Source organism: Micrasema longulum, unplaced genomic scaffold (assembly GCF_059751315.1).
Source record: "Micrasema longulum isolate JH-2025_06_02 unplaced genomic scaffold, ASM5975131v1 h1tg000142l, whole genome shotgun sequence".
In the NCBI taxonomy this organism is placed as follows: Eukaryota; Metazoa; Arthropoda; class Insecta; order Trichoptera; family Brachycentridae; genus Micrasema; species Micrasema longulum.
The window spans coordinates 1,041,751-1,058,223 of NW_028277348.1; the positions used below are offsets into that span (position 1 = coordinate 1,041,751).

The following is a 16,473-nucleotide window of genomic DNA, read 5'->3' on the forward strand; positions in this document are numbered from 1 at the left end:
TAAAGCTCTATGAAACACCGTCCAGTAAAAAAAATGTAACTAGTAGCATAAAAAATATTTTTAAATTTTTAATTTTTAATTCCCACAAAAACGGTGATTCCATTGGCCACGCCTTTAATACGTCACGATTCATGTTTATTTGTTCCTGGCCATTGAAAATTGTATAGAACATTATTACAAATCTTGACGTCACAACAACAAAGTTTTTCTAGTAATGTATTAAAAAAAATTTTTTTTTTGAATTTACATATGAAAACATTTCTCCACAATATCCATATTGATTTTGAAAATACAATTTAAATCCATTTCATATATTTTTATCGGTGTTCGTAGAATGTGATATTTCCCTATTATTGTAAATATTAATTATACTAATTATTTACAACACCCGCTTAAGAAAAGGAAGCATATTGGTTAACGTATTTCATTGGGCTTGTTATTATTATTTTTGGGCGAATGAAGAATACAATTATGCGTGTTAAATAGAACCAGAACCCTGAACGAGTGTTTTCGACTCTATGGCTGCTCTCGAATAAGGAATTCAAATGGCGATAAGTCCGCCACGTTATGTAGTGGTTGTCGCGTTCGCCCATCAACCTGGGGTCCTGGATTCGGTTCCTGGCAGGGTGGATGTGAAATACTGATTTTAAAGGTTGGTTTTGCTGCAATATTTCATGGTTCCTGGACTGGCATTTGATATCTTCATAAATTCGCTACATTTGCTTTACAAATGCAGTGACCCATGCACCACGGGGTGCCGAGGAGAATGATAATTATTATTTTGTACGTTAGTTCTGTTTGTCTTATTTTATTAGCAGATTTTTCTTGTAGATAAAAATAAGGTAAAATAATAATATCACAAAATACTAATCGCTTTTGATAAAGAAAATATTTTAAGACACGCTGAACGATAACGAAACGATAAGACTCGCAATCGTCGTCCGCACGTAATTAGAGACAGACATAAACTCAACAACACTAAACTCGTGAAGTTCTTACTGTGAAAAAGTAACGAATAATATATGTAATATGGGTGACGCGCAGAAAAAAAGGCGAAGTTTTATGTTCTTCGCCAAAAGGCAACTATCAGTGAACATTCCTCTTCAAGATGAAGCCGCCATAGAGACGCCAAGTACAACGAGTCCAAAAAGTCCAGCTCCGGTGATGATGAGAGTCAAAACAGCATCATTCGTCAATCAGGGAATCCAAAAACGGTGCGTCGTGTTTGAATTTCCAGTATTTTGTATTTCGATAAAGAAGCTAAAAAATAGATAATAATTTTATTTTTTAGCAATAATACCTACTTGTACCTGCTATTTTTGTCGCTTACTATTATTAAAACTGCGTATCTCAAAAAATGCATGTTCTTTTTATAATTTAATTTCACGGGTGCGCCATCGCGTGATTTAGATGAAAGTTTTAACTTTTCAAGATCATTAATTCATTACATAAAATTTGACCTATTTTTAAAACTATATATGATTTCTTTGATATTTTTCTTTCCTCCCGAAAAACCTGTCTAAAATGAGTTAAGCGGCCTTTTACGCTTAAAACTGAAAAAAAGTAGTACCTAATAACCGTGTTAGAAAAATGGGAAAAAAGTTTATATTTTATTTTTATTATTTTACACGATACTTTATTTTTTCTTTTGAATATAAACACTCGTGGTGTAGTGGTCAGCGCGTTTGCCTACCATGCAAGAGGTCTCGGATTCGATTTCCGACATGGTTGACATGAAATATTTATTTTATAAGGTGTTTTTACACTTGAATATTTCATACTTTCTAGAATGGTACCTGAAGCGTAAGACTGACCCTCTTACCTTCATGTAACAAAATTGATCAATATTCTCTGCGATGGATTTACCAATACAGCGCCCTATGCACCATTAGGTGTGAAAAGCGAATGGACGATGATGATATAAACACACCTCACTGGGGGGTAACCCGTGTCGATGCATTCAGTCACATGATTTATATTATGCGCCCATGTGTAATAGTTGGCATTTAAACACTATTTACATGCACACATAAATGCATACATACACACAAATGAACGCATATATACATAAAGATAAAATAATCATAATAATATAAGCACAAAACATACGTACCTACTGTGCAGATATTGAGCCGAGAAACAAGCCACTGTCGCGGGCTATGAGCCCCCCGGTGTAGACCAGCAAGCTTCCGATAGCCCAACAACTGCACAAATACTTACATATATAATATATATGACAATGTTATAGACAATAAAATATTACTCAAAATACTATGTGGATATAAACAGAAATGATAAGTACTATGCATGACATGTAAGAATAATTAGAAATTTACTAGACTACTGCTTTGGTGGGGTGACAATGTCAAGATTGACAATATTTTATTATAACCCCACATTCCCATCCAAAATGTTCTATTTCGCTTATTAGATATTTTTTCAACAGAAATGAAGCTGTTGCGAATATGAAAGTCTGAGAGCTTATGATCTGTCATCGGCTGATTAATTAAGTAATCAATTTACACACTGTGTAACATTAACCATTCTGCATATATGGAGGTAGTTGGTTTCCATATTCACGGATGGCATTTTTCGATTCTCTATAATGCATATATTATATTCTATCCCCGTTAAAAATATACATCGATTAAAATCCCTTGCGAATAAAATTCAGTGGTTGACGAATTAATTTAGAGTAGGTATTAACCTACTTTAAATTAACTCGTAACGTATAATTACGAGTTATTTTTATGGAAAATTTGTGGGTTGATGAGTTAATTAAGAGTAGGTATTTTATTATTTTTCGCCGGGTTATTTTATTTTCCTGTTTAATTTTCGTACTTTAAATTACATATTGGTTTTGGCTTACTGAAAGCGAGAATATTTTGAGACTGAAATTTCACTAATATATTACATGAGAGACCATGCCTTTCTCTATCTGCTCCGTATACGATATGCAATATTATGATGGTCTAATATTTCAGGTTTACTTTTAGCCCATAATTCTAATTTAGATGGTAATATTTTATTGTCACGTAACTCTTTAATACTGATTTAAAACATCTCACATTATAGTCGTTTCATCAAAGCGTATATTCTCTAAACGAGTGGAGGCGTATAAAAAATAAAAATAATAAAATTTTAGGTGCTAGTCGGGTACGTACTTTTAATACATAATAAATAATACGTATTTCATGTCTACCGTTTCGGAAGTCGAACCCGAACCTTCGTTAGTAATAACCAAAACCACTTTCTACACTTTACTACAAGTATCTTCACAAAAATAGTTACTTGTAGTTTGTAGTGAAATATTTCGCGAGATTCAAAATAGCGGGTCACTTATTAAAATAAAAAACGTAAACGTTTACTTACAATACAATAATCAGTTACCTAAATATATTTTTTTTTCTATACACAGAAGAGGCTATTAAAACAATTTATTTTTAAGGGAAAATAATAACGAAATGTCTATTAATAACTGTATTAATAATGAACTATTAAATATATATATTTAATTATAATAGTTCATTATTAATACTTATATTTAAAGCATATTTTATACAATATTACATCTAATCCGTGTATTTTTCCTTACTATAAGTACCTACTACTCAGTTTAGTGGGTATGTTTTGTTTTTATGAAATTCTTAATGCTTTTTATCAATAACTTGATAAACAAATTATCAAAAAATACCAGAAATTTTCAGATTAGATTTATATCGGTAGAATTCGATAACGATTTATTTTTATTGACCTGGGCCCCGATTACATTGGGAAGTTAATAGATTTATCTTCAATTTCCTATAAAGTAAAATTGAATTTTCCATACGAAAATGTATTTTATTTAAAACGATGAAGACATTTCGAATTTTTATACAATACTCACATTTTCGTTAAAAAAAACGATTTTACTTAATTGACAATTGAAAATAATTGTTAACTTCCCATTGTAATCGGGGGTCCCTTTTCTTTATATCTTGTATGGCTATAATATCACACGAATCTATATATTTTTATACGGTACTGTATGGGAGTGTGTTCACTTAAGCGAACTGCCACTGTCAAATATCTGGGAGTTATGTTTAGACTGAAATTTCATTCTCAGATTCTCACATAGGCACTGTCTGTGATAGTACGCGCAAAATGTTGGGATTTGTTCTCCAAACAGCTAAGGTATTAAGAACATTGGTGCGAAACAGACTTGAGTGTGGATCTCTGATCTGGGCGCCCCACGAACTGAAGTACTCTCATATGCTGGAGATGGTTCAGAAGAAATTTCTGAGGTATCTTTACTTAAGGGAGTGCGGATACTATCCGTGATTGTACCCGTCTGACTTCATACTGGGAATGCTTGGCATCAATAGTTTGAAGAAAAGAAGAAATGCATATGTATATATATATATATATATATATAGTTGGATAATTTATATGGCGCCATTTTTGTGAAAATAACCTCAAGGGCGCTGTACAATTAATAAATATCCCATTACATCTTGCAGCTACAGAGCGCATGGACGGTTGGGATTCTAGTTCCTCGTTTTCAATTAAGATCAATCAAAAATTATAACAGATAGGAGCTAGATTACAGGACGTCTTGCAGCTACAGAGTGCATACTTGCTTATGTATTTTTTCCGATTGATCCGTGGTATTACGATCAACATAGGTGTAACGGAGAGTATTTTTCTTAATGTTCCTAATGACTACCTTAGACATAGACAGCTTAAGCTGTTTTATCTTCCTGCTTGCAGAACCAACCTGCCGATCGTAATGCCAGTAGGAAGAGCAATGTCTTTACTCAACCGTATCTCTTCGAATATCGACACCTTTCATATTAGTGAAAAAAAGTTCAGAGGGGGTAGCATCCTTTTTCTTTTATTGCTGAGTATTTTTATTTGACCATCTTTGTATATTTAAATTTTAGTATTAATTTTTTCGTGTTATATATTATGCATTGAAATATTTTTGTAACGTACATAAACGTAAATAAAATAAATAAATTGAAATTTAAATAAATTAAATAAAATGCAAGACTAGGTATATCTCTCTTATTTTCTTTTTTGAATATGAATTTTGATGTAACAGGCCTAAATTATACGATTATTTTCATAAATGACGAAAAAGGGTAATTACTTTTAAATAATAATATTATTATACATGTCAATTTTTGTTTTTTTACAGAAGGATTTTATAGGAGTTAATATCAACTAATTCTGCATGGCCATATTTTGTAATTAAAGCTTATCATTTCGTATGAATCCTTTTTGATTATTTTTATTTTTATTTTTATAAAACATGGTGAGTTTTACATTTTTTATGACAGGCCTCATATTTAAAAAAAAAAAAAAAATGAACTACAAAAAGTTATATTTTTAATTATCTTAAAAGCAAATGTAAACACATTGTTATTACTTTTTAAAAAACACAATCTAGAAGAAACAAGAAATTGGTATATCTCTAGCAGTTTTTTTTTTCTAACGTTGAAAATATTTATTTCAGGGGTTCGTTTGGAGCTATCGAAGATCTAGTACAATGTCATTTGTGTTTGGAAAAACTTAACAATCCAAAAATGCTGCCCTGTCAGCATACATTTTGCCTTCAGTGCTTGAAGTCTGTCGTCAAAGGTATTTAAATTTGTTTGTGTTATTTAATTTTATTTAATTAAATGTTATTTTTTTTTTTCAATATAGGTCGTAAAGAAGAGCCAAATCAATAAATACAAATTGAATAGTGAGAAAGTTCAGTGTTTTTATTTTATTATTTGTTAATAGAATATCAAACTAAGCCAACATTTTTATTTTTATGTGTCGTATTATCATCGCTTTGATTTTTGTCATTACTCCGCCCGTGATGTCATGTCGTCGGTGAGTTGTCCTGACTTGAGTGAGTTGGCAAATTGAATTCCCGGAAACCGGAAATCTATCACAATACGTAACATTGATTGATTAATTCGGAAGAACTTATGACGTAGTTTAAAGTAGTTATTTTAAAAAACTTTTTCATACATTTTCGTGAAACTTCGCTGAACAATTAAATGCTCTAATATTTAACCGCTTGTAAGAAAACATTTTTTGTATCCAATTTTTGTAACACTGAACTCCTTAATTCTAATTTTAAATAAAATGGTTATTAAAAGTACATTAAATTTTGATATTTTTTTTTATTTATTTTTTACATGCAATATTACATTTTTATTATTTTTTAAAACATTTTTAAATTATTTTTCTTTACAGAACTCACCAAGCTAATTAATATGGCTTGTCGGTAAAGATCCTTACCAAAACATATGATAACACTACATAGTTGTATAATAATAATTACTACTAACTTAAATATAAGGAGCGAAAAAAAAAGTACATATAATTTATGTTTTCAAATAATATTTAGAAAAGTGAAAAAAAAAAGCAAAAAATAAGTAAATGATATAGCAATTATAAGATGAAAAATAAATACGAAGCCAGAGTACCAAAATTTAAAACAGAAGTGTGTCCACATTTAATAGGCACAAAGCATTTTACTAAAAACAATATTTATTTACATATCTATATCTATTTCCATTTCCATATTCATATCTATTTCATATCTATATCTATATCTAAGTCTACATCTATATCAATATCCTTATCCATATATATATATATATATATATATACCCGCGCATGCACACATACATATCCATACATACATATATACATATACGCATACAAACATATGAACATAAAAATATCCATGTCAATATTACATATTTATATTTCTATTTTATACATATCTATATTTACAAATATTTAATTTGAGTAATATATAAACTCCTGATCGAATAGCCAGTCTATTATTTTGCCCTTGTCACTTTTGGTAGTGCCATTTCTAAGATTGTTTGGTAACAAATTGAACATAACTGGAACTACATATTTTAAAGTTCTTTTCCTATATTTGTTGCTTCTCTTTGGAATCACTAAACCTTCATTTTGTGTGAATCTTGTGTAATAACCATGTTCCAATCATTTTTTGAATTTATCACTTTTTCTTTGTTCCAAAATGATACAGATTGATGGATGATTATAAAACATGATTCATCATCGTTTCCCTATCCGCAACCAGAAGTGCATAGTGCACTGCATTGGGAAGCATATTTAGATCATTTTTGTTACATGGAAGATGAGTTGATCAGTCTCACGCTTCAGGTACCAGTCCAGGGACATTTATAACAAATACATGTTAATCCTGCCAGGAATCGAACCTAGAACCTCAAGCATGGTTGACGAACGCGCCATCCACTTCACTATGAGGTGAACTTATCCCCACACAATTTTCCTTTTTTACCTGAGATAGGCCATTGTGTTGAAAACGATCATTCGGGGGTTCTATTTTACACACGTAACTGTATTATTTATCCACTTGGACACATAATATAAAACACGATTAACCATTGTGTTGCTATGATGTCACACGAGTCTACATAGAATATATATCTCAATTTTTTTTTAAATAATGAAATCGACCTAAATTATATGATTATTTCTACAAATTATGGATAATAGATTATTAAGCAGTATGTATATATGTTATATACATATGTGTGTGTGTTCGTTTTTCGTTTTAAATGCCTGTATTTCAAAATATGTCAGACATTGCATCCATCAGACATTATAGCACCATCTCTGAAGGAAATTTTTAGCAGTCTTTTAAGAGTTGAAAAAGTTCAGTGTCTTTTTAAAATATTTTTATTTGTTAAAAGACTAACTAACTAAGCCAAAAAATACTTTTTTTTAGATACTTATCGTATTATCAGCGCTATGATTTTTCAATGTTTCGTATTTCTGAAATAACTCCGCGTTTGACATTAGAGGTTCTTCTCTGTCAGTTCTTCCGATTGGTTGATTTACGGTAAGCAAACCGGATATCCTTCATAGCTCTCATAATAATAATTATTATTATTATGGATAACTTACATAGCGCCATTTTCGTAATATAATACCTCAAGGGCGCTTTACAAAGTGATTCTATAAAGATATAAATTTAATTATAACTTTTTAATTTAAGAAAAATAATGTACTTTTTCACCACATGCTAAGAATTTATTCAAATGATTTAGAGAACAAGTGGGTTTTAAGTTTTTTCCGAAACATCACTTCACTCTCACAGTTTCGGATTTCTGCTGGGAGAGCATTCCATGCCGTAGGGCCTGCGACCGCAAATGCACGTTCGCCGAATTTAGTGCGCTGTTTGCGTAGAGGTATAATAACTTTTCCTTTCGACGTAGCTGTAGCTGATCTAAGCGTAAGACGTCTGTCAGCTAGTTCATCTGGAATGCAGAGTTCCCTTAGATATTCTGGAGCAGAGTTGTGCAGTGACTTATATATAAGCCAACAGAGTTTATATTCCACCCTCTGTGGAAAACGTAGCCAGTGCAATTCCCAAAATAGTGGAGTGATATGACTGAATTTAGAGATTCCAAAAACAAGTCTCGCTGTGGCATTCAATACAGCCTGTAGGCGAGTCATTTTATTCATTGGTAGACCTGCGTAGATACCATTACAATAATCAACTCTAGACACTACAAACACATTTACTAATTGACGGGCGGCATCAACTGGCATCATTAGTTGGTTCGTATAAACCAGTGACGTCGTTCAAAGTATTGCGTTTTTATTAAAAAAAAATTTTTTCATACCTACATTTTCAGGAATCTTTGCTGTTCAATTTAATGCTCTAATTTTTACCAAGCGCAAGAAAACATTTTTTATATCCAATTTCCCGTAGGGCTGAAGTTCTTCATTAAACTTATTTTCAGAGAAAGAGTTGTGCTGTCCGGCTTGTCAAGCTAAATACACAGCTGGTCTAGACTTCCTGGAAACACTTCCTTCCAACTTGTACATTGACAACCTCCTGAAGTTACTAATTCCTCCATCTGGCCAACCTGGGGAACGTCCTGTCACTTTAGCGACTCCCAAAGATGCCAGTCTTCTACAAAAACGGTGCTGCAAATGCCAATCTCTATTGGATTCGCTAAATCAAAACAGCTGTAACCATTGCAGACAGGTAAAAATAATCAGTAGACGAAACTTGGGGTAATTACTACAACTAGGTAACTTCAAAATCAGGACTTTTGAGTTAACCACTAAAACACATCTTTGTTTCTTCCTCAATGAATGGTTCAAATAGACATTTTGTGGTTCGTGAATATTATGATGATTTGAAAGCACAACTAAAAAGCGGAAAAAAAAGCGAAAGTTTAATTATGGCGTTAATGGAGGATACAAAAATGTGTTTTTAGTGGGTAACTCAAAAATGCTGATTTTAAAGTTACCTAGTTGAATTACCCCACGGCATAATATTTATCAATATTATATTTCCATTATTTACACTTAATTGTTCATCAGGCTCTGCATTGTTACACTTCATTGTAGTGTCATTTTCCAAAGTTTATAATAATTATATGAAGGTAAGATCATCAATGTTACCTTTTAAGTACCAGCCTAGAAAAACTATAAAAAAATTATTAATAAAAACAATATTTGTTTGGAATTAAACCTGGGACCTTGAATCAATGGAGTACCGGCAAATTCAATAACACCACGAGACTAATACACCACAAGACACAAGGTAGACAAATAATATTAATGATAATGGATAAATCATATAATTTATTTCAATGTTAAAATATTTATTATTGTCTAGTTTTAACGTTAGTAATATAAAATCAGAAATGATAAATTTTATGAAGGTAAAAAAAGGGATTGAATTAAATTGAAGTATGAATATGGAAGAAGCAAGGAATGTATGTTAGGACAGACGTGTATGGCGGTCCATCTTCTCTGCTTACCCCTAGGAGAAATAGCATGATGGTAGTAGTAGAATTAAAGCTAATATATAGTAAGATTAGTTATATTGTTATTTGGTTTGAAGTCTTGGGCTCAAATGGTATTAATTTTTATCTAAAAAATACTGGTGTCAATAATACAATTTAAAAAATGTTGAATACCTCTAATGTTTTGGTTGTTTAAAATAATATTCCTATTTCATAGATTTTCTGCGGAGTATGCTGGTCAGCTCATATTACTGAACTGAAAACACAAATCGGTAGTCTTGTTCGTCAGTTGGAAACTGGATCGTCTAGACTCAATCTCAGATTAGTTGATTACAAGGTATAAAAAATACATTTTTAGAAACTAACATTACACCACAGAGAACGCCGGTATTACCAACCCATCTAAAAACTTAAACATTTCTTCAGGACAGGTACGAGTGGCTTGTTAACAAAATAAATTCTTCAATTGCCAAGAAGATTGATGACATTATGCTGGAAAAGGAAAATTTACTTTCTGAAGCAGAAAATATTTTGCAAGTTGGGGAAACATCCGCAAGTGCTTTACAAAAAGAACTGAAGTCCACGCAGGAAAGTGTTAATAACTATGTGTCTACTGACTTCGATAACATTGCCGATGATAATGAAAAGGTAAGATAAAAATGCTTGTAAGGAATTTAAAGTACTGAAATAAATACTAGGTTATTGTTTCAGTAATAATCAGTTAAAAAATATAATAAATTCACCGAAAATATTTGTTTTAATTGTTAAAAATATAAAAATAATTTATACAGTTGTTAAAGACCTTTGCATTACATAGATAATCCAAAAGTGGTAGACAAAATTATTTTAACAACGATTCTGTATTAAGGCCTATTTTCTCTAAAATAATCTCTCAAATTTGATAATAATTATCAGAAACAATTATTGATTCTATTCCTTTGTGTTATGGTGGCGTAATATAAATTACTTATTGTAGTAAAAAAATATTTTAAAAGTTTGATAGTTATTATTTACAGGTAGCCATGTTTATGAGTTTCCATCGAAAAACTGTAGATATCTTGAATGATGTTTCACACTGGGGAGATACAAAATATTCTTTTGATGAAGAGAACTTCAGGATTGAGGAGGATCAGGACATTCCGAATGATGCAGAATCAGACGAACCTGTTGCAGTAGAAGTAAGAGGCGTTCAGAATCCTTTGGAAAGTCCTGATAATCTTTCGCTTTATTACAGGTAACATGTATTTTGAAATAAACATTCCGAGATAGTAGTTTCCTTAGCCACTCGATGCTGATAACATTATTTTGAGCTGTTATAGCATGTGTTTATGTGTACATCTACAAATGAGGGATGTTGCAATGATTATACTGTTATGATGCCGAGTTAGCGATTGGGTCGAAAACATTCGTCCAGGATCCTGGTGCTATTTCACCCACCCCGACACAGACAGTGAGAACTTGATAGCAGGGTTTTAAGTATGGAAGAGCTTGGAAAGTCAAGAATTTTGTGAAAAGGCAGTACTTCTATAAGGAACGCAGAAAATTGCTGGAAGGAAGCTAAAGATTTCTTAATTTTGGATATTGTATGCATTGGTAGAATATAATATTATGATCTTAATCCTTTTTTATAGTAAAATTGAAATAATTCAGGGACTATAATTTAAATCTTATTTCGATAACAATTCCAAAGCCTAGCAAAAATGATGATTTTTTAGGTGTCTTGGACTCATCTAAAAGATTACATAAGCAAACCTTTTTCTCAAAATATAGTTTAGTGTGAATGACTGACAAAAACTATTTTACTTACAGATCCCGTAACTTTACTCCTAGAATGATTTGGAGGAAGTGCCAGAGGCCAGCGGGTGTGGCTGTTGCCCCCTGGATTGGACAAGAAAACCTTTACATCTGTACCACAGACTCGCATCATATTTTTGTCGTTGACAAAGCAAAAGGGAAGATAATTCAGAGAATAACGGATCCGAGACTACTATTTCCCCACAGCATAGCTTTTTCACAACTCCGGAATGAAATATTTGTGACAGGTAATTGAACACAACTTGACATTTTGCTGTTCGATACAAGTAAAACATACATAAATTAACTAATTTAATTATTGATACAGACAAATGGAGCCACTGTGTGCATGTTTTATCTAAAGAGGGAGAATATTTGAGGACTATTGGAGCAAAGGGAGATAAAGATGGTTGCTTTAGATCACCGGAAGGTGTCGCTGTTGATGTAACAGAAAACTTTTTGTATGTTTGCGATACAGGAAACGATAGAGTTCAAGTAAGATACCACCATATACTTGTATTGTTACGAATTTTATACAAACATATTATTCCTCGTTGGAAATTCATCCTAGCAATTTATTGGTGTTTCCAATTTTTTGCTTGTACAGAAGAGGTACCTACGCCTTTCTACAGCAACTGTTTCATTATTACGTTATGGAGAAAATGCATGTCCTTATGGGGCAATACATAATTTCAGAAAAAAATGTTATTACAAGTTTGTTAGCCTCGTTGATGTCATTTAGTTGATCATTTTACTTGGTTTGTATTTTCTTGCTGTTCATTTTTGCACATTCAATAAATAAAAATTAAGTACCTACATTATATTTTATCTGCATATTTCTCACTTATTTGTAGATAGTATTCACATCATCCAGTACATGAAATAATATAAACTTTTCTATTTCTGTCTTAGTACATAGGTTCTCGTATTACGAGGTATATCCAGAAAGCATGTTCCGTTCGACAGGTTAAATAAAACAAGTACATATTCAGAATTAGACCTTAATCTACTTTTCTACATAACTCCCACCATTTTGTAGGCACTCATCATAGCGCGAGACAAACTTTTGTATTTTTTATGTTTTTTCATAAAAGGGTTCCTGCATGCGCTTCTTTTTGTGTTCCTCAGTAAGAGTTTACGGCACAAAACAAGCACAAAGTTTTTAAAATTCAGTGTTTCATGAGGAAATGATCTTGAAATTTGGGTAATTTCATAGAGCAGAAATTGAATTTTTTTTTTTTTTTACTACACGAACCAGTTCATCACTAATCAAAGATGGACAGCCACTTTGTACGTCATCGTGAAGATTATTACTGCCTCACCTATCTCCTTATCATTGAATCACTTAATACATATTCTTCCTACAGACCTCATGAACGCGGACTGATTTAATGATCTTCCCATTGAGGGAACAAATTACAGGCTTTTTTTCACAAGCGGCGGGATTTTAAATTTTATTCAGCATTTCAAAGAAGCACCACAAACCATACACAACACTCGGCTAACTCATAATGGCGCCAACTCCTCAATATCGCAAGAAATACAAACAGAACTTACTTTCTGGATATATTTCGTACATATATATTTTTAAATTAAAATGTTGAAACAAGGTGGTAGCAATATTTCAAAATTGTACCCTCGCCTCTTTTGTTCATGTACAAATAATATGATGAACTGTATACACAATTCAAAATTAGTGAGGAACATGGCTTGTCATTGGGAAAAAATTGGATTGCAACACAGCATTTTTTAATACATACTAACATTGTTTTATTTCTGCAGGTTTTTAATATTGACAGCGGTACATTCGTCAGGTATATAGGAATAGTAAACAGAACTCAGGAATCAAGTAGAAAAAACTCTTCTGTTAGATATACTCAATTGAATGCTCCGACAGCAATAGCCGTGTTACCCGAAAAAATTATCATAGCGGACAGTGGAAGTGGAAAAATCAAAATATATTCTCTGGATGGAGAAAAGCGTCAAGAATTTGGATCCGTTGGCAGTCACAAGGGTCAATTCCGCCATCCCGAAGCCTTGGCCATAGATCCTTTGGGATTCATACTTGTAGGAGACTCTGGAAATGCCAGGGTTCAGGTTTTCAAACCAAACGGACAATTGGTTCGAGTCTTCGGAGGAAAAGGCCAAAATGCCGGACAATTCGGGTGGATTTCCAGTCTTCATATTACTCCCCAATTAGAAATAATAGTGAGTGATCCCAGAAATCATCAAATCTACATATTTTAAATAATATTTATGATTTACTAAAATTAAATTTGTATTTTCAGAACTTTATGAATAGAAACATTAAACAAAAAGTTATTTGATTTGTCATTTACATCTTATTGTTATAATTTTGCGTAATATGCTATATTTTTTACCTAAAGATATATTTAAATAAAAATTGCGATTAAAAAATCCAAACCTACATATTATTTATTCTTTTTAAGAGAAACGCATCCCTGAAAGAAAGCATCACGAATTAAGTTATTATTATCTATTATACTGCCAAATTGCAATCTACAGACAGCCTAGTTGCGATAAAATTACTTTCTTATCGGAATTGAAATATTTCTTCGAGACAACACAAAAACAAAATATTGTTTATTGCGGCGATATAAACATAAACATAACGGATTCGACAAATAGACAATGTATTGAATATGAAGAAATACTGGGCGAAAACGACCTACAGAGCGTCATAAGTGACGTCACAAGAGACGAAGTAGTATCTGGTCGAAATGTGCAATCGTGTATAGACAATATAGCAGTATGATACCACACATCTACGGCAATTTACTCAGGAATTGTGACAAATAAAATATCGGATCATTTTATGACAATGGTAGCCATAGGAAATGAAGAAATACCGGATGGCCAAAAAAAACCATACAAATATTAGATAAAAATATATATTAACCAAACTTAAGAAAACAAATTGGGATGACCTTCTTCGTACAAACTGTTCTATAAAACTATACAGTAAAATAAAAAATATTTTCAACGGTATATATGAATCTGCAAAAAAGGAAATAAAGTATAAAAACAGAAATAAACACAAAAATCCATGGATAACAGAAGAACTGAAACAAATGATAAAAAAACGAAACCAACTTTATAAAAAATGGAAAAATACGCCGAATATTCTAAATGGAGAAACAAAACAAATAAAAAAATACTTGACACTAAAAACGTTTACGACAAAAATTGAAATTAAAATTAAAAATGATCCGAGAAAATTGTGGGAAAAAATAAATGGTTTATGTGGGAAACAAAAAAAAACTCTAGACACGGTTATCATTAAGCACATGAGATGTTTAGGAAATACAAAATATCTATGTAATCAATTAGCAAAAACATTCGTAGAAGAGATAAATAATATTAAACATAAATACAATGAAAAATTCTTGAATCGTGTAAACTATGCTTTTCCAGTGCCTATGTCCATGAGATATAAACATATTTATAAAGAAGACGTAGAAAAGATTATAAAAAACATGAATTCGAAGAAATCTTCCGGATGTGATCAAATTAGAGTCAAGAAATCAGTCCAATCTTGGCAAAATTGATAAATTTGTGTATGTGTCAAGGAGTTATGCCAGATGATTTAAAGATATCAATAATAAGACCTATCTTTAAAGCAGGGGACCACAAGGAGTTTACTAACTACAGACCTTTAGCCATCCTTTCGTGTATAGATAAAATAATCGAAAGAGCTGTTGTCAGCCAGATACAGTCCTTTTTAGATTAAAATAATATTATAAACTCAGTTCAATATGGATTTCAAAAAAACAAAAGTACTTCAACACTACTGTCTAAATTTACTGATGAAATAAACAAAAACTTAAATGAAGGAAAGTACTTGGGTGTACTTTTTATCGATTTTAAAAAGGCATTTGATACCCTAGATCATCAAACCTTGGCAATAGCAATAGACGAATGTGGGATACGAGGACCATTAAAATTGTGGTTCCAAAATTATCTACAAAATAGGAAAATACAAGTCAAGATAAATGACGAACAAAGTAATCCAACAACCTCAAATACTGGTGTGGCAACAGGCTCAATATCAGGACCAGTTTGCTACATAACGCAGGTAAATAGTCTTCCCAATGTTATAGAAAAATGTACCAAATACATATTTGCTGACGACACTTGCATCTTGTGCGCTGACAAAGATATTACACATGTTGAGAAAAATATTCAATCGGACTTAAACAATATCATGAAATGGGCTCACGATAATGGGATAATACTGAACATAAATAAAACAAAAGTGATACTTATTCATTCTACACATACAAGTAAACAAAACAAAATACTTAATGCTCAAGGTCACGATTATAAATGTCTCCATTTGAAAAAATCACCTTGTGCCTGTCAAACGATAGAAATGGTCAAAAAATATCCATATCTAGGCTTAACTATCGAAAATAATTTTCATTGGAAATTACATGCAGAAAGTGTTTGCCAAAAACTAAAAGCGGTACTTATAAAATTTAATCATTTGAAATTCTGTGTTCCGCGGGCCACCCTGTACTGTTTATACCATGCGCTGGTTGAGTCAATTATATCATATGGAGTGAGTTGTTACGGGCTAACATTTATAACGTATACAAATAGGATAAAAAAATTACAAATTAGATTCCTTAAAATGTTAGCATGTAAAACCAACATAATAACTTGTCAAAATGACTACGAAAATCTTTTCCCGATATGTAAAGTTTTGACGGTACAGAATATAATATACTATCGCCTATCGCCTGGTAACAGAGGACTTCATGGATTCCTACAAAACGCCAATATCACATAAGCATGAAACGCGCCAAAAAGTGAGAGGAAATTTCATAGAAAGAAGAGCTATAAATGCGTA

General features: G+C 31.8%; 1 protein-coding gene across 2 annotated transcripts; it reads left to right on the forward strand.

The window, feature by feature from the left end:
- Positions 1–630: 630 nt before the first annotated feature.
- Positions 631–14,454, forward strand: LOC148284175 (uncharacterized). 2 transcript variants are annotated; one of them, XM_088242553.1, is made up of 9 exons: positions 631–652; positions 5,498–5,622; positions 8,790–9,037; positions 10,024–10,143; positions 10,233–10,454; positions 10,823–11,040; positions 11,616–11,848; positions 11,929–12,095; positions 13,383–14,454. In XM_088242553.1, exons 2-9 carry the CDS (start codon positions 5,568–5,570, stop codon positions 13,845–13,847), a joined length of 1,728 nt encoding a protein of 575 aa, XP_088098679.1. In that variant the 5' UTR covers positions 631–652; positions 5,498–5,567; the 3' UTR covers positions 13,848–14,454. The 2 variants fall into 2 exon arrangements, with proteins under 2 accessions (XP_088098679.1, XP_088098678.1); XM_088242552.1 differs by lacking the exon at positions 631–652 and adding an exon at positions 945–1,214.
- The last annotated feature ends 2,019 nt before the right edge of the window (positions 14,455–16,473 follow it).